General features: G+C 38.7%; 1 protein-coding gene across 3 annotated transcripts in view; it reads left to right on the forward strand.

Annotated features, from left to right (window-relative positions):
* The window catches only part of LOC135218244 (AP-3 complex subunit beta-2-like), a 694,745-nt gene extending 678,173 nt beyond the window's left edge, over positions 1 to 16,572 (forward strand). For all 3 annotated transcript variants that reach the window (XM_064254405.1, XM_064254407.1, XM_064254406.1), the window contains one exon: positions 16,256 to 16,572. In XM_064254405.1, coding sequence (XP_064110475.1) covers positions 16,256 to 16,412 — 157 coding nt within the window. In that variant the 3' untranslated portion in view covers positions 16,413 to 16,572. The remainder of the gene's footprint in view (positions 1 to 16,255) is intronic.
* Positions 16,573 to 19,930: the final 3,358 nt, after the last annotated feature.

Here is a 19,930-nt window from a genome sequence, read left to right on the forward strand (position 1 = left end):
GATTCTTCTTAATTTCTTGATTACTACGCACTTAATATGGCATAGTAGCTTCTCCTGATATAAACTATGACTAACTTCTTCTTTACCGGAAAAGCTTAACAAAGCTTAAAGATTGCATTCGCTACCGAACCGCACATGTAACCTAACGTACGTAACATTGCCTTCACTCCAAACCTAACACTTAAATACGTATTGCATTTGCTACTGAAACGCGCGTCTCAAGTGTGAGCATGGTTTTAGAATATGTCTACGTTGATACCACCGAAAAAGCAAAACGAAATGCGCGCAAGGTGTACAAGACACGACACATGTTTGAATGTTTGTAAACATTAGTTGCGACTGTTAAACAATGCTGAGTCACTGAGTGGCGTCACCAATGTTACCAACCGTTTTGCTAAATTATGCTAGTCGGTCCAAGCAAGAATTTATGCCAAATATGGTGCAATTTTGTGCCAGAATTATGCTATTAATCTATCATTATCTCATTTCTCTAATACATTTGAGCTAAAACAACGATGTAATGGAAATTTAAAACATTTATATATTAGGTGAAATGATAAAAAGTGACGAACAGACAATATTATAACTAATAATTTTGATGATGATAGGAAACTCGTAATAAAACACCATTTTTTCTTTAATAGATCACATACGCAATCACTAGTACACTATTTGATATGCAATCACTATTATACTATTTGACAAATGTGTGAAGATCACACATACAAATGTGAAGAAAAACAACAAGTTTTACTTATTACTGCATCATTATCATGCCACTCAGAACCATTTTCTTTAACAGGTCACATAAACAATTAATGAATACTTGAGAATGTGTGAAAATTACTTCAAATATAACATTTTGTTATTTACTGATATTTCCTGAAAAATTAAAAACTAAAAAAAAAAGGTAAACAAACAAACCAGTCTCTACTCAAGAAGAAAAACATACGTACTTATACTTGATCATTATCATGCCACTGAAACACTTTTTTCTTTAATAGATCACATACACAATGAATAAATACTTGAAAATTGTGGTAAAATCATTTCAGACATAATTAAAATTTTGATTACTGAAAAAAATAAAACTTAAAAAAGGAAAAAAGTAATTCTTTACTCATGAAGTAAAAACATTATTAACACTTTACTGATTGTTTGTCATGCCACTGTGGTATTTATTTATATTCACAAAAATTTAACATTCCTTAGTTGGGTTCAAACTTAGCAATTAACTCATTTGTTAGTGCTGCTTTTGAGGCAATTTCACTTGAAGATACATTCACTATAGCTGTGTATGAAATTGAGGAATTTTCTGCATTTTATTTAAAATTTTAGTGAAAATACATTCTAAAATTGTACTAGAAACCCTAAGTGTGAAAGAAATTATGCTAAGCTCCAATTCTTGGGTCAAATTATGCTAAAAAACATGAAATTATGCTACATTTGGTAGCACTGGATGACGCCAACTAGCGGCAGCTGGCGGAAACAGTTTTGTTTACAAACATCATATGGTCGGGGGTGGGTCGGAAACTGGTTTTTTGGTTGAAAACAGATACAAAGTTTATTGGAAATTTAGTGGCGAAATCCGATTATGTCGAGTTCTAATACGGTCGTGAACCGGGTCTCTACTGTATATATATATATATATATATATATATATATATATATATATATATATATATATATAGAGAGAGAGAGAGAGAGAGAGAGAGAGAGAGAGAGAGAGAGAGAGAGAGAGAGACCACAGGCACCCATGGTAATTTGTGCCTAAGTTGTTACTCCCCTCTAATAATGCTTTTAATGTACTAATTTAGTAATTCACTGTCGTTTTGATGGTTCAAACACCAAATATACCTTAAATTAGTATCCTAAAACAATTGAATAGAATTTCTAAGTCATTTTACAACATTACCCTTAAACATATATGGCTTGCAACTACATGTGAAAACTAAACAAGTTACCTGTGTAATCAGGCACATCCAGTTTCTCTTGTACAGTATTGAAGCTCTCTCTCTCTCTCTCTCTCTCTCTCTCTCTCTCTCTCTCTCTCTCTCTCTCTCTCTCTCTCTCTCTCTCTCTCTCATTATTGTACATATCCTTTAATAATGAATTATGAGTTATTGTATCATAAACATAAAAATATGCAACTCTTAACTCCAAGAAGTTCATGATGGATACAATTGAGTGCGTGCATACGTAAGTACATAATAAAGATATTGTAACATTGTAAGTGTGCACTCATTCGTATGCATTGTGATCTTGTAGCTTTAGTTTTATACTTATATGTTTATGATACATTAGTTCATATTTCATTGAGAGAGAGAGAGAGAGAGAGAGAGAGAGAGAGAGAGAGAGAGAGAGAGAGAGAGAGAGAGAGAATACAACTTTTACACTAGACAGTACTTGCACAAAGCATTCGTGCTACAAGCTGTCTGATTTGCTACTTACAATCTTTACAACCCTACCAGCCAATAGCATGTCGTCATGGAGAGAGAGAGAGGTGAAAGGTCAACTGGTATGTTTACTACTTCACTAAAAACAATTACAAATGTATGAGCAATCATTTTATATATATATATATATTATGATGCTAGTAGATCAGTATAATAATACAGTATAAATGGATTCTGTAAGTGGAATAACATTGATATCTTGCTGAGTTTTCTCATTGAAGGATGTATACTGAGAGAGAGAGAGAGGTTGAACTGAGATATGTTTACATTGATAAGCTCTTTTGTGATTTTGAGAAATTTTACTTTCAATATTTTATTCATATTTTTCTGTTTGCATTAATATTTGAAAATTAGTAAATCATATTTTTATCATTAAAATGTATTTAGTCACAAAATTCAAATGAAAATACAGTAATTAATGAATAGTGCTATAAAAAAATGTGTGACTTAGTTAATTTTCTGTTGTATATTTGGGGATATGTTCCACAGAAAAACCTGTTATTAACTGAAGGTTTTAATACAGATCCCTAGAGGTGACCCACTGGTTTATACATTTATACATTTGCTGTTCAGGATTACAGCTTCACCTATTCATGGATTTTTCTGTAGAACTCCGAATTATTTGTGAAACATTCGGTAATTCTCTGATTTTTTCCTCGAGAAATGTTCATTAAGGGGGCCGGCCGGAACCCCTATATATGGTGGTATAGGGCGAAAAATGCAAAGTCATGAAAAAATTCATGGAGCTTCATATGGCAATTGAGAATACGTATACGAAATATTTCGTCAAAATTCCTCTTTCGTAGTTACAGGGTAATTAGTAAACATAACTCAATAAGCCTAAAACATTCATCCGTACAAGAAAATGCAATATTTCTTCTGTTATCGTAAATTTTGATAATTATTGGCAAAGAAATTGTGAGAAATGGCATCTGTAGAGATTCCGTGGCTCGCAGAAGCGTCTGAAGCGAGTATCTGGTTCAATCATGAATCAGTTGGACCATAGACGTCAATTAGATTACACGTTCGAGTTTCACCTCGTGACATTCGCTTGCTTTTACGTATGTTTATGTATGTTTCAGCAAGAAGTTCATCATGCCAATGAGGAAAAGACAAGGAAAACATCTCGCTAACATACAGACGAAGAAAAATCGCTCAAGTATTATTACAGAATATCATAATACGCGTAGTTAGTGAAGAGAGAGGGGAGGGTTGCCTAGTAACGCCCCCTTCTTGCCTGACAGAACACGTCACACTGTGCCCAAGGCTACGATCTTTGAGCAAAGAGATCTTCATTTATGATAAATAACATAGTTTTGGTTTTTTAATACCCAAAATGGAATAGAAATTCTAATAATCATGATTTATTAAATTGATCTTTGTAAAAGAGAGTACACCTTCGAGTTTCACCTTTGACATTCTCTTGCATTTACGTTTGTTTATCTTTGTTTCGGCAAGAATGTCATCATGTCAAAGAGGAAAATACAAGGAAAACATCTTGCTAACATACAGAAGAAAATTCGCTGTAATAAGCCGAGTTAGTGAAGGGGAGAGAGGGGGTTACGTAGGAAGGAGTGCCCCATCTTGCCTCAAGCAGTGCCCCAGGCTACAATATATGAGCAAAGGGATCATCATTTATGATTAAATTATGATAAATAAAATAGTTTTGGTTTATTAATACACAAAAAAGAAATACACATTCATAATAATCATTATTTATTAATATTGTCTTTATAGAAATACGAAGGAAAACTTTGAACGCCCGTATCTCGAAACCATACTTATTGACCTTCAAAATCTATCTCCTCACTTAGTTTTGAAGCTATAACATTGGAATTTGGTATATAACTCAGAAAGACATTATAGAACAATCAAATAGAGCCCTTTTTTCCAATTTTTTGTTTCGTCTTTTTTTTTATAAATTTTTTCTCGTGATTTATAGGGTTTATTTTTTTACCATATTGAAAAATTCATATCTAGCAAAAAAATGACTTTTAGAAAAAAAACTCTCCATTTGATTGGAGGTCGACATCAGTTCTATATATGGTAGTAATCCCAGGTCTTAATATTAAATATCAAGGGAGGAGATAGAATTTGAAAAATGGTTATTTTCGGGATAAATTGCCCTGGCGTCACAAAACCGAAGGTTAGAGGCGAAAATCATATGCGGTTTGGAGATGTCCCAAGTCACCTTATTAAGTGGTATGAATGTCAAAGTCCTGTCGTTAAAAACGGCATTAGCCGGCCAGCCCCCTTAATTACTGCATTTTCATATTATTTTCTTGACTAAATACATTTTTTATAATGCAAAATTATTTTTATTATAAAAAGTTCTTCTCAGTGTTTCCCCAATTAGTGTACAAAAAATAAGGACTGCTTCAATATTGTATGAGAGAAAATGAATGTTCTTGAAAATAAGGCTCACTTGAATAATTTTCACAGTTGGTTGTAAGCCATATATTTTTAAGGGTAATGTTGTAACATGACTGAAATATTAGTGTTTTAGATAATAGTTTTAAGGTATATTTTTTGTAGGATGATAGTTTATGGTATACTTTTGGTGTTTGAACTATTAAAATAAGCAGTTATAAAAGTTTTTAGAGGGCAGTTATTCACGGGTGTTTGTGGTCCCTATCCCTTGTGAATAATGGGGGTTGACCATATATATATTTTCCAGGTCTTTTTTTGCTTTGCCTAGTTTAAGATAGCATTGTGCTTTTACTGTGCAGGAACAAATTGGTTTCACCTAAAGACCGTTTCTCATGGAGTTTCTCATGGCTTTTTAACGGGAACAACAACATAGGATTTTTCTTTATTATCTCTTTCTACAATATAAAGTTTTACCTTGGGTTGTTTGGTGCTTCTTAGGTAAGTCAGCCAGACTTGAGGCTAAACCTAGACTTGTAAAAATTAAGTATAAGAGAGCATTAAAATTCGTAAGTCCATATGCTGTTATATGGGCAACACTCACACTCCACTTAAGGGATTTGACGAAAGGAAAAATCTATTTCTGGGCGATTGGCTCGTGTCGCCAGCGAAATATCCTTTAATCTATTATTTCTAGGGTAAATGTACTAACACATACCAGAGAATAAATAAAAATAAAGAAAAAGGTCAGTATAACTGACTCGCTCACCCTCCAGGAGGGGGGGTGTCGGTATGAACACTAGGCGAGTGAGACCACTACCACGAGCCAAATGCCAATAGAAATCTCCCACTACAAAATCCCTCCAAGAGGGGAGCCGACCCACAGAGTGAGCAGCTCGTACTACTACTACTCCATCCCATGCTGCCGACTGCTGCGCCTCTGGTGGCCATCCTGAAGTTAGCAGACAATCTTGGGCGAAGGATGGGTAGGGTGAGGGTGGGATTTCGCTGGCGACACGAGCCAATCGCCCAGAAATAGATTTTTCCTTACGTCAAAATCCCTTTTCTGGGCTCAGCTCGTGTCGCTGCGCGAAATCGTACCAGAGAAATAGCACAAGATTGTAAACAAAAGTAATAAAATAAATCAGAATAGGTCTCAAATAAAAAATAAAGTAAATATAAAAAAGAATATAATTGCTAAAAAGATACAAATACACAGTGATACAAACTAAAAATATGCTTAAATTACCCTTAATTCTAAACATGTTTCTTAACATAAGGTAATTTACATATGTACAGAGGTAAATTGGCTTACATGTAACAAAATGGTACCTGTGATAAAGGCATGTATCAAAAATATAATAGCAATTAAAACAATCAAATGAACAAATTAATCAACAATGATAATATATAAGGAATGTATATGACTTAATATACAAAACCCGTAACCATTATAAATGAGATGTATCCCCTAGCATAAAAATAAGGGGGTAACATCCATGAGATCAATATGCATAATCATCTGTGAGTGTCCCTAGCAAAAAAATAAGGGGCACCCACTACATCATCATAAAAGCAGCTAAGGCACAAGGTGAATGTAAATGAACACGGTAGGAATAGACGAACTGTTGGGTGAAGCAGGTAGAAAGGAGGACTGAATCTTCTACTACAAATTAACTAGAGTCAGGGGGAAACTATGTTTTCCCGCTGCTACTGCTGAAATTTCAGAGCTTCCAAGGACTTAAGGTAATGACGTTTGAACACTGTCGGCGATTTCCATCCGGTATACTTTTTCAACTCATCGAAGTACATGTGTTGGAAATAATTAATTGAGGTGGCTACTGCTCTGACATCATGTGCTTTTGGAAAGAGTCAGGATTGGCTTGTTTAATAAAGTACAGGATTTTGTTGCCTGAGCCTTTTAATGGATAAAGTTCCACCTTTTTCCCTCTTAAAGAGGGGCCCCGATGAGGATGAGGAGGTCCCTGGATAGAAAGGCTCGTAAGGTTGAAAACTGGACAAAGGGATACATCTTGTGGAAGAGGTAGTACTTTCCAAGGTTCCCACCTCATCAAAGGATCTTCATTCTTGCCAAAAAGCTACGTTCCGGAGAAAGTAGGACTTCCCCTGTGGAAGGAATTGAATATGATCCGGATCTCTGGATAAAGCCGCCCAGTTCTGAAATTCTTGCTCCTGAAGCCAGGCTTAATAAAAAATAGGGTTTTCCTTAGGAGCATCATAAACGAGCATGTGTCATTATCGGTTTCGGAAGCCAGTTTTAGAACATCGTTTAAGAACCATGAAACTGACGTAGGCCTCACAGAAGGCCTAAGTCTAGCACATGCCTTAGGAATAGACGAGAAGTAGTATCCGTCAAGTCTATGTTAAATCCAAATTGAAATATCTTTTTCAAGGCTGACTTGTTTTGTCGTAATCGTGCTAGCTGCTAAACCTTTTTCAAATAAGGATCTGAAGAAGGAATATAGCTGAATTAACTGTCATGATTCTGATATCTGACTCTCTCAGGAAGGTTGCTAACTTTTTGACAGCAGCATCATACTGCCTCAAAGTTGAATCCCTTTTATCGGATTCCAAGAAGAGAATATTCTGAGGGTCAATATTCGCATCTCTTTTTGCCCCGCAAACTTCATGAAATCCATAAAGTTAGGGTTTTGAGAATCCTTGAGGAAGCGAACACAGTCTTCGTTTGTACTGACTGGGAGAGCTTGGGACTGGGATCCGAAGAGGACGAAGGCCCAGTTTCCAGAATTAGGGGATACCAATTGCTCTCGGCCAGTCTGGGGCTACTAGAGCCACTTGACCCTTGAATGTCCTGAGTTTGTTCAATACTTTCATAAGGAGATTCATTGGAGGGAAGACGTAAATCTCTCCCAGTTGTTCCAGTCCAGAGCCAGGGCGTCCGTGGCGTAAGCCAGAGGGTCCAGGTTGGGGGCTACATAACACGGTAGTTTGTGGTTCGCTTGGGATGCGAAGAGATCCACCTGTAGCCCTGGGACTCTTTGAAGGATCCATTGGAACGAACTGTTGTCTAGTGACCATTCCGACTCTAGGGGTACTGATCGGGATAGGGCGTCTGCTATGACGTTTCTCACTCCAGCTATGTGAGTGGAGGAAAGATGCCAACTGAACTTGTCTGCCAGGGAGAAGATGGCTACCATGACGTGATTTAGATGACGTGACTTGGAGCCTCCTCTGTTTATACAATGTACTACCACTGCGCTGTCCAGGACTAGCTTTATGTGGAGTACTTTGGTGGGTGTAACCTTTTTAGAGTCAAGAACACTGCCATTGCCTCCAGTACGTTTATATGGAACTGACGGAACTGAGTGACCAAATCCTTGAACCTTTTTGATCTGGGAATACCCTCCCCAGCCGCTTAAGGACGCGTCTGTGTGGATGGTGATCCCTGGTGGAGGGAACTGAAGGGGTACTGACACTGATAGATTCTTGACTTTTTGCCCACGGCCGAAGCCGATTCTTTAGAATCAGAGGCACTGAGGATAGCTTGTCCTGGACCTGACATTTGCTCGCGAGCGCCAGATCCTGGTTAGGTCTTTCAGTTTGGCTTTCATTAAGACGTTCGTTACTGATGCAAACTGGAGAGAGCCGAGGATCCTTTCCTGAGCTCTCCTGATGCTAGTTTGTGACTTAGAAATTGCTTGACTGACTTCGCTATTTCTTTCCTTTTGGTAGATGGAATCGACAGAGTGTGGGAGGATAGATTCCATTGAATGCCTAGCCACTGAAAGTTTGACTCTGGAGTGAGTCTTGACTTGGACTTGTTTATCTTGAATCCTAGATATTCTAGGAACCGGATCACTTTCAGTGTAGCCTTGTTGCATTCCTCGACTGATGGGGCCCACAGATCAACCAATCGTCGAGATACGCCACTACCATAATCCCTTGCGATCTGAGTTGTTGCACTACCACTTCCGCTAGCTTCGTGAACACCCTGGGTGCCACGTTGAGTCCGAATGGAACTACCTTGAAGGAGAATGTCTGGTCTCATCTTGAAACCCAGATACGGACGGAAGTGTCTTGCAATAGGGATATGATAGTAGGCGTCTGTAAGATCGATAGAGGTGGTGACGGCCCCACGGGGAAGTAAGGTCCGCACCTGTGAGATCGTGAGCATCTTGAACTTGTCGCAGCGGATGGCTAAGTTTTAAGCGGGACAAGTCTAAGATTACCCTTCTTTTTTGTGAGCCTTTCTTTGGCACGCTGAACAAGCGACCTTGAAATTTTAATCTCTTGACTCTCGCATAGCTCCTTTCTGAAGGAGGTCCTCCGCGTACTCTGTCAATTCTTTGGAAGGAAGTTGACGGAAAGGTCTGGCTGGAGGTGGGTTCGTCAACCAGCTCCAACCCAGCCCTTTTGACACTATGCTCTGAGCCCACTGGCTGAAGTTCCACCGGTGGCGAAAGTGAAACAGCCTCCCTCCTACCTGAAGTTCTTCATTGGTTCTGGTAACCGCCTCGGCCTCCTCTGAAGTGCTTTCCCCTATTAAAGGGGCCTCCCGATCCTCTCCCACGAAAGGACCGCTTACCTCTGCCTCCCTTACCCGAGCGGTCATACTTCTGAGAAGCTTGACTCTCGAAGGCTTGATTGTAAGCTGGAGAGATGGCGTATGAGGTAGAGGGTTGAGGCTGAGGGGATATCACATAAATTGGCTGTGATTGACCCTTAGAAGTGGAAGGTTGGGCTGTCTGCACTAACGGCACTGCTGGAACTTGTTGAGGAAAGCGTGGTTGCTTTTTCTGGTAAGGTTGGAAACGCCTGGGTTTCCTCTGTCCCTTACCTTTAGGTGTCAAGTCTTGTCTCCTCCTAGCCGTAAGGCCCCAACGGTCCTTAAGGCTCTGGTTCAACTCGTAGCCTCTGCCTGGACTTCCTTAACCATAGCCTCTGGGAAGAGATCTGCGCCCCAGATGTTAGAGGAGAGTAACCTATTCGGCTCATGTCGAATGGTTGCCTCTAGCAGGACATGCTTCCTACAATTCGTTCTAGCAGTGGCAAACTCGAACATATCTGACTGCAACCGTTTGAGTCAGGGCTTTGGTCATAAGCTTAAAAATTGGTTCTGATCCATAGGCCATGGTTGCTACCTCAGACATAGCCATAGAGTTGATTGATCTGGCTAGTCGTGATTTTGCGTCAAATTCAGCTTGAATAAGACTATCTGGGAGCCTGGGTAGCTCTTCACCAAACTGCTCCATAGCACAGTCCGGTTTTGAGTTTGCCAGCTGAGAATGTATTCGGCAAGTCTTCCCACAATTCTCCAATTGAAGGGAGTAACGGAGATGTGGGATCTGCTTCTTTCAACTGAGGCATGGGTTCCCCCTTCTGGGCCGCTGAGATGGTCGACCTAGCTATCTTGGTTAGGAACGGGAGCGGGGTATCTCTCATCCATTGTGAAAATGGTAAAGGGACTTTTGAATGGTTGTATCTTGGTGTTAGAACAATCCATGTCCTCTAAACATCTGAGCCATTCTCTCTGAGCCTGGTCTCGTGAATAGAGGACTGTCTCCTTTGGTACCCTATCGTCCCGAACCATAGCCGAAGGCGTGAGCCTTGCAGTAGCCTATGAAAGGAGGCTGTAGGCCTTCCGGGTAGAACTCGAAGTCTTCTATTCTTCGAGTTCCAAACTCCGGGATGGAGATGAGACCGTCCTGGAAGGGGGCGTATGACGCTACTCTCCGATGGTTGTTCATAGAGAAAGCAGGAAGTGAGTCATATGGAGGAAGCTGAGTTCCACTTGTGTTGGAAAGTGAGGGAGAGGCTAAGAGGGGCTTCTTCTTGCCCGGCTATAATAGTAATCGTTGGGAAGTGATCCTATCCGACAGGCGAGAGATCATCTGTTCCATACTACTCTTTAGGGACCCCAACTAGGTCGCGGGGCCCCCCCACCTGTTGCAACAGGCCAGCATTGGAGTCCAAAGCCGGAGCTGCTGCGGAGGTGGAGGGGAGGCTCTGAATTGGAACCAATGGTAGCGGAACTGGTGATTCTGCCGGAGTGCGAGATCTCTCCTTGGATTTACTTTTTGAGGACTTAGAGCCGGAGCTAGAAGCTTTAGACCTGTCTGGGCCGGGAATTGTGCGAGCCGGAGACTTACGTGAGGAAGAAGACGAGGACGTCTTCTTAGACGACGATGACGTCTTAGTCAAGGTCATCACTTTAGCCTTGACCTTAGGTCTAACCGAAGCCTCAGGAGGAGTATATAATTCATCACCCGTAAAGCCTTGGAAGGATGGAGAGGTTGCAGGGGTAGAAGAAACAGTCACACAACAAGGGCGACCCTTGAGTGCCTACATTACTTACCCGGGCCTCGACCAACAGGTCGTCTATTACCTACCATCGGTTCAACATTAATATCCAGGGTTGCGACATCCGTGGAGATATCCCTGGTCTTGTTCAGTTAAGGAGGCCGCCAGCTGTTGTTGGATAAAGGCGATAGTCGGGTCCGCCTCTACTGGGTCGACGTAACCTGTCGCCTTGCCTCCGGGGAAGATTAATAGTGCTAACCGCTTCTCGAGGATGTAGGGCTGACCCTTGGCGGCGTTCTTGCCAAAACCTCCGACCCAGGCCCGCAGGGTAGCCAGTGCGGTATCCCTTACTGCCGGATAGCCTGTAAGAGAGGGCGTATTTTAGATTTAAGAATCACTTAAAACAACTAAAACTTAGAGTATAACTTAAACTAGATGCCTTAAGTTAAAGTAAATGTGAAAACTTAAGCACTAAAAAGAAGCGGAGCAGCTACTGGAGATGGAATACTTACCCCTTCCAAAAGCTGGCTCACCAGATCGTAACATATGGTACACGTCTCATGGTACCAGACCTGGATGTCCCCGTGCGGAGTCGCGCATGGAGCATGGGACCGGCAAACTTCGTGTCCACAGGGGTCCTGAAGTGTAGCGGAACATCCCGGATGCTCACAGTTGTGGCCTGTAAGTGGGAAGACACATGAGTATCTTAAAAGGCATCACTTACAGACTAAAGGACAAAAGAACTCCGTTACATGCCGGAGCTCGAAAAAATTTGGGCATCCCCCCAATCCCTGCTTCGCCTGAATAGGCTATAATCCCGGAGAGATCCGGTAAGATATGAAAGGGAGGGGGGATGGTTTAAGGTACTTAAGATAAACTTATAGATACTTAAACTAAACACAGCGAACCGGACTAGGTCCAGTGTGAAGCGGAGTGTAGTACTCAGCAATACGGTAAGGTTAGTAGTGACCTACTGTAATGTTCCGGTCCACTCTACCGGTGGTGGACTAGCCCTTCCGCTGGATACCAGGACTCCGATCAGGGAGGAGCTCTAGTAAGGAGGGAAAAAGGGCGAGAGGACATGACATGCTCGAGCTAGCCCGGAGCGACAAGGTAGTAACAGAGGGGGGGAAGGCCAGGGCGGGCCCCCCACAACGTACCAACCCGGCCGGACCGAGAAGCCGGAGAGGTCTGAGACCAGTCTGGGTCTGTCCCGACTCCTAGCCCCTCCGCCTGACCGGAGAAGAGAGGGAGGCAGGCTCGGGTATGTGGAGCGAGCATGGGCAGACCGACCCACCCGCCAAGACTCTATGGAAGCGCGGGAGGGGGGGGCGGGTGACTGGGCAGGCGTCTGGCTGTCCCGTGATCACGAAGTGACCACGCGGCGGTAAACTGAGATACGATCACCAAACCTAGGCCAACCAACTGATCAGAGAGAAGCTATCGGAAGCAACTTGAACTGAAAGCGGTAGCATACAGGCCCACAGGGCTAAAACCAACTGATCAGAGAGATACTATAGGGCAAGCAACCGAACTGATCAGCGGTAGTATAGGCTCTATGAGCCAGGACCTAGGCTAAGCCAGACGCCTAACTAACCTAACGATGATAAAATACATAATAATAAAATAAAACTAAATGAAAGAGAAGAAAGTAATATAGCAGGAGAAAAATAACCAGGAGTGTACGACTAACCCGAAGGCAAGTCTACCACTCAAAGCTAGTCAGAGGCCGATACTAAGAACCTGGACTAGGGTCTGGATAGAAAAAGCCTACATAAGTGAAATACATGCATGCATGACAACCTGAGTAGACCTTAATCTAAACAAAGCGGATAATCAAATAGAGCGTACATAACAAGGGATGTTCTAGGTATGGGAGAACCACGAACGAACCCATCACGCGGCAGAACCATGCTGCCATGCTTTCCGACCCCGAGAACGTATTTATACCTAAAAAACGGCAAATACTGTCTCAGGGACGGAAAACCAACTAATCGTAAATACTGAGTACTTAACTTAGCTGCTGCGATAGCTGCACGCTCCATTTATAGTAAAAAATCCACGAAGGGCACAAAAAAAAACACAGAGAGAAAATTAGCACGTGTGGCTCCTGGCGCTAACTTTTAAAGGATGGCCACCAGAGGCGCAGCAGTCGGCAGCATGGGATGGAGTAGTAAGTAGTACGACTGCTCACTCTGTGGGTCGCTCCCCTCTTGGAGGGATTTTGTAGTGGGAGATTTCTATTGGCATTTGGCTCGTGTAGTGGTCTCACTCGCCTAGTGTTCATACCGACTACCCTCCTGGAGGGTGAGCGCGTCAGTTATACTGACCTTTTCTTTATTTTATTTATTCTCTGGTTATGTGTTAGTACATTTACCCTAGAAATAATAGATTAAGGATATTTTCGCGCAGCGACACGAGCTAGCCCAGCCCAAATACCATTTGCTCTGTCTCTGTCCTGTACTCTAATTTTGCTCTTACTGCCTTCTTTCTCCCTTTTATAAAGTTTTACCAGTGATGACTTATGTCATGGTTTTAGGTGTGTCCACCATGTCACTGCACACCCCCTCTAACGAGCTTCACTATTCACAGTTCTGTTTACCATTTCTGTTCCCCTACCATCAAGTTCATAGCAGTGGTTTGTAAGTGTTTTCATAGCCTCTTACCTTTCCTTTGTTCAAGAATGAATGATGACATTTGCTTGTTTCCATCCGGCAATGAAAACCGTTTCGAAGGTCATTAAACTTTTGTTTTGTCTTTAGTGTTTGGTCAGTACTACTCATATCATCAAGTTCGTGCATATTTGATAGATTCATAAATAAATTTTATGAATACTCATATGAATACCCACTGTAACAGTCTCGGCCAGGCTACCCAGCTGACTCAGGCAGACTGTAACTGAGTAAAATACTATTAACTACGAAGACTCCTAACAATATACATGTTGGGTAGAAGTCAGTTTATATATTTCACAAATCATACTTGAAATATTACGGTTAATACATAGGCAAACATAATTTCAAACTAGTTGAAATAGAACTTTAAAGGAAGTGAGTTGTTCATAGTATATCAATATGCTTAATTGTAATGTTATAAGCAATCTTAAATGTCTTACATACTATAAACTACTTCAGACTAATCTTGATTCTCAAAAAAAAAATTAAATAGGATTTACTCTGTAAGTTGCATCAACTTTACTTTCCCCTCAGACCTACTTATTTGGTGGAAGTTGTTGTTACTTATCCTGCCACGTGAATAACTTTCGGGATTTGAACTTATCTTATTTCGTTTTTCTCGTTTCCATGACGAATTAAAGTTCGTTTTTCTCCTTTCTATGACGAATTATGACGAGAACTATGATAATCAATGTTAGATCCATTACCACAGTTAAGCAGGAAGTGATGTAGTTCCTGATAATGTTGCACTGGATGTCTCAGTTCTTCTCCTCTATTGTTTGGATATACAGTCTTGGAATCTTGAACGGTTTGTTCTGTGACTTACAGCAATGTTCTTCTATTTTCATTCTTATCTGTGGGATAAACACGTCTGGACAGTGTATCTTTTAATTGCAAATACTGGCATATGTGACTTGATATTTTATGAAAAGTTGTCCCCTTTTGGATGAAAAACATTTGTTAGATTTTGTAGAATAGTGATCGTAATATCTTGAGTCTCCAACACTTCTTGAAATTGGCATGAATTGGTATCCTATCCTAATTATGTATAAGAGTGCATAAGCAAGATGTTTTAGGTTTGTGAATTATATTTAAATGACTTGCATCATAAATCATGTAGTTGAAATGTAACACATTTGTGTAAGTTCTCTTTGATTTCTTCAATGTGAGTGTCTTCCTGTATAAGGGGTTCTGTGTGTTGTCTCCAATAATAAAGTATGATTTGTGAAAAGTAGGAAAAGGGGTAAAAGAGTAATACTTATAAACCTTTTTTGTATTTACAGGAATAGTAATTAGTAAGCCTTCGTTAGTTAAAGCAGCACAAAGAAATGGATAGAATAAATGTTTTAGTTCAATGGGGAATGTGGGGTATATATTAGTTTTGCATTAGTAATTATTTCTTGCAAGTCTTTCAATGGTAACAGGTTTGCAGACTTTGCTGCAAGAATCTGTTACTAAACTATTTACAAAATCCTGTGATTCGTCTCATGCTCTCTCTACCTCTATTTTTAGGGTTATTATAGTAAAAAGTAAATTCATTGTGTGGAAACAATTTCGGTTTTTTTTTTTTAAATCCTCTTATGTAATATCCCACCCTTACTGTGATAAGTCCCTCATCCTACCCTCCTATACCAAGAAGTGCTCTCTAATCCCTATATTCCTATCATGGAATTTTACAAATTCCTTGTATAATTCATTCACTTGTTACTCCAGAATACATTTCATCCATTTTCTCCCAGTATTCATGTCTCACTTCCTTAAGAAACTCAATTGTCTTAGTTACACTTACATTCCAACCCTTCACAAGTTTTGGTAAGGGCTTCTGTATGTTTTTTCAGGAGGTTAAAAAGACCATCATTACTGAATTGTATATTGTTTTTTTTATTCCATGGTCTAACACAGTGGTTTTAAACCTTTATGTTACCACGCCTCCTCAAAGAATTGGTCCTTTGTTTCATGCCCCCCTTGCTTCTATGACTAAAATTTCCTCCCAGATTTAAAGGAAAATAAAAAGAAAAGAAAGAGGAAAGAGAAGGTGTTTTGAGGAACAGGAAGGGAGATCAATAATTACAATACATGGTCAGCCCAACGACCCTAACTAGAGTAGTAGACGCTAGGGAAGTAACGTTAGAGGGCGATACTTTTGCATTTTTTCATAAACTTCTGAATATTAGTTCCTCGCTCTTGTTAAGAGATTAATGAATGTAAGTAGAGAATTTTTTTTCATTATTCCCTCGGGCTCGCGCCTCCCCTGGTAATTGCTGACTCCCCCCTAGGGGGCCGCCCCCCCAAGTTAACCACCGGTCTAACAACAGGGTGTAAATTTTACTTTTATTTTGAATGGTGTGCTATTCATACATCAGCAAAGATGTCATACTAGGTGGCTTTGCATTAATGTAGACATAGATTTACATTTGATCACAATATTTTTCCATCCATCTTCTGGTTAATGATAATATTTTGTACTTTTGACAGGTTTGGTGGTCAGACAGCATCGGGAAAGGTTCTTGTGTTACTCAGTTTAACAGTGCCTGAAAATAATCAAGAATCTCTGCTTACCATCAATTGTGAAAAAATGGTGATATCTTCCATGCTTCTAAAAGAATTCCAGTCATCCTTTGCCAAAGGGTAATCACTATAGCACTGAATATCAGAATTTTTATTCATTTATATTTAATTCATTCCAGCTTAATTTTCTATTGTAGTTGACTGTTATTGGAATGCTTCATATTAGCCTGTTTTAACTCATCATGTTATTATAATATTTATTTAAATACATAATCGTTTATGAACTTGGTTATTTTGTGTCTTTTGACTGAATCTGGAAATAGTACTGGCAGCAAGATGTGGAGGATTATATGGTACTGATGATTACTCACTTTAACCAGCTGTATCAGCCATCAGCCAATACATTATATATTAGTGAGAGGTGTTATTGTTTTATATAATTATTAACCATGATTTAACATAAATTGTGATTTGAGGAGTGAATTTCTTTGCTCTTATTATTATTATGATATTATTATTAATGATAATATATTCTTAAGGAACGAGCTATGAAAACATTTAAAAATGAAAGGTTCTATTTGTATTAAATAACCAATCAGTAATTTTTCTATCATTGAAAAGTGAACAAAAGAAACTGTGCTGAAGTGCAGCCTCAAGTAAAAAATATCACAAGCATGACCTCTTGGAAGTGTTGTACAGAAGTTATGGCATTGTACAATGTTTCAAGAAAGTTGGTTGTAGTCACCCTTCTTGCGTAAAGGAAACTGCCACATGGGCACGTTTTCTGGCACATTTTTTGCGTCATGCAACCAGAGATTGGCAGCATCGTTTGCATGGGAAGGAATATCTTATCTAGTATATCGTAAATCAGTGAAAACATAAATGAATACAGTTAAAGTATTCCTTTAATCACCAAGTTGAAAATAATTGTTGTTATCATGGTCAGCATGTTGCTAATGGTCTTGTAATCATAATGTTATATTATTGGTAAACTTGCTTACAAAATTGATTAAGTATTTTACTTAGTTAAATGCTTATTGTATGCTTCATAAAATAATATTTGTTTCTGCCATCAAATAATTCAGGCCTGCAGCTTCTGATGGTAGCCCAGATGCTCCATTCAGTCTTGGTAAACACAGGTGGGAGGGTTATGTTGAGTATCCCTCAATGTTCATGACAAAAACCGGTATGACCACATTTGAACCAGTCCTGCCATCCCAATAATTTCAAGAATTGATTGTTAGGTGCGTTGTTATGAATCAGTTATATACAAAGAGTGATGTTATGAATAAAAATTCTTTGAAAGAACAACTTGAGCTATTGGTAATTAATATATATATATAGATATATATATATATATTATGTATATCTATATATGTATATCTATATATAGATATATCTATCTATGATATATATAATCTATCTATAGATCTATCTATATATTATATATATATATATATAGAAATATATATATATATATATATATCTATATATGATAGATCTATATATATAAAGTATATATATATATCTAGATATATATATATAGATATATATATATATAGTATAGTATATGGAGATATATATATATATATGTATATATATAGATGTATATATATATATATCAGATATAATATATATATATATATATATATATATATATATAGATATATATATATATAGATATATCTATTATAGATATATCTATATAGATATAGATATATATATATATATATATATATATATATATATATATATATACATATATATAATATATATATATAAATCAGATGACCAGGTAACTTGATCAAAATTGCCATGGCGAGTTTTGCCTGGCCGAAGTGTAAAACCATGAAATAGATGCAGTGTTTGATAATCTAAAAGGATGAGAATTTCAGTTATACTTGTGATTAGAATTTTGTAAAGAACTTAGTCATATGAGCTATTGTATACAGTACAGTACTTGGAAATCAATTGCTTTTGTGCGTGATATTATAATTAATTTTATGTTGTACTGTTTTGGTTTTTTTATTATTTCTTCCAGCCATTGCTGTGTTTCTGTTGTTGTCCATGTTTTTTTCTTTAAATTGTTAATGTGACTGCTTCTGTGCTGACCTATGGTAAATTATCAATATGTTAGCAATGCTTCTATATACTTTCAAAAACTTTTAATGTAGTTGAAAAATTAGAAATCATTCTCGATAGACATGGATAAAAATTATGAAATATTTAGGGATTGGTAAAGTCTAGAATGGTAGTAGCATGATATAGTAATGACAAGGTAGTCCTGCGCTAGTGATGAGTTTGGGACTCATCTGTACCTGTGATTTTGTGATGTCACACAAACCAGTCAGACCAACATTTTACTGATGTATACTTTGTTATACTTTGAAATGTGATTTGATAACTATCCCTCCATAGATTTAAGCGATGAATGCAATTTGGACGTGAAATATTGTAGTTCGTGTGAACATCGATATTGAAGAAATTGAATAGGTGAAATGTTGCACAAATAAGGTTTTTTTTGTGTGAAGCTTTTAGAGACTGTTCGGGATCCTGGAGACTGAGGTCACAGGATTTTTTCCACTGTTTTTTAAAACTTCTCTGTCTTGGCCTTGCATGCATTAGGAACATCGTTATCGATTGTTTTAAAGTTTATTTCCTTTCGTACGTTGTCCATTGGCACGACTCCGTCTTTCCATTCATGTATTTTGTTAACTTTACATAGCTTAATTTTGTGATTAAAATGGGGTTCACAATTTTATCATAAAATTTAACTAAGTAAAGTTAACAAAATACATGAACTGAAAGACAGACTTGCGCCAACAGACAACTTACAAAAGGAAATTTTAAAACAATTGATAATGAGGTTCCAAAAGCACGCAAGGCCAAGGCAGGGAAGTTTCAAAAATCCGTGGAAAAAGTCCTGTGACCTCAGTCTCCAGGATCCTGTCAGTCTTAAAAGTTTCAAAAAAAAAAAACTTGTGCAACATTTAGCCTAGGTATTCGGTTTCTCCAATATCGATATTCACATGAACTACAATATTTCATATGTCTTAAATCGCATTTATTGCTTAAATATATGGAGGAATATTTATTAAATCACATTTCAAAGTGTAACAAAGGCAATTATCCCTATGTTTACATCAATAAATTGTCGCTTCAACCGGTTTGCGTGACATCAAAGATTATGGACGGTTACAAGCGCATGGGATGACCTGTTGTTTCTGTATCATGGGTAATCGTGTTAGCCAGAGCCATGCCTTGAGGCAACGCTCGTAATCAGAGGTTCATCCCTTTGTTGGGGGAAGGGAATATATATAAAGATGAACAAAAGGAAACCATTTGTCACTCTACTTGTAAAACATTATCTAATCTACGTATTATCCCAAAAGCATACATTGTCAATCAGGGTTAAAGGTGTCCTCAAGTGTGTCTCCTGACTGAGAAAAAGAGGAGGACAAATTGACACAAAAATAAGTCAAAATCTGAATTTGCACCCAATCTCTCCTCCTTTCTTGGTCATTTCCATTGCTGGGGCATCCCATCCAGTCTGAAAACTGTCTTGAGTCATGATAGGAAGAACTTAGAAAGGACAGTCCGTTTATAATATCTGTTACAGGTACCATGCAAATTTAAGAACAG

This window comes from Macrobrachium nipponense, chromosome 9 (assembly GCF_015104395.2).
Source record: "Macrobrachium nipponense isolate FS-2020 chromosome 9, ASM1510439v2, whole genome shotgun sequence".
Classification (NCBI taxonomy): Eukaryota; Metazoa; Arthropoda; class Malacostraca; order Decapoda; family Palaemonidae; genus Macrobrachium; species Macrobrachium nipponense.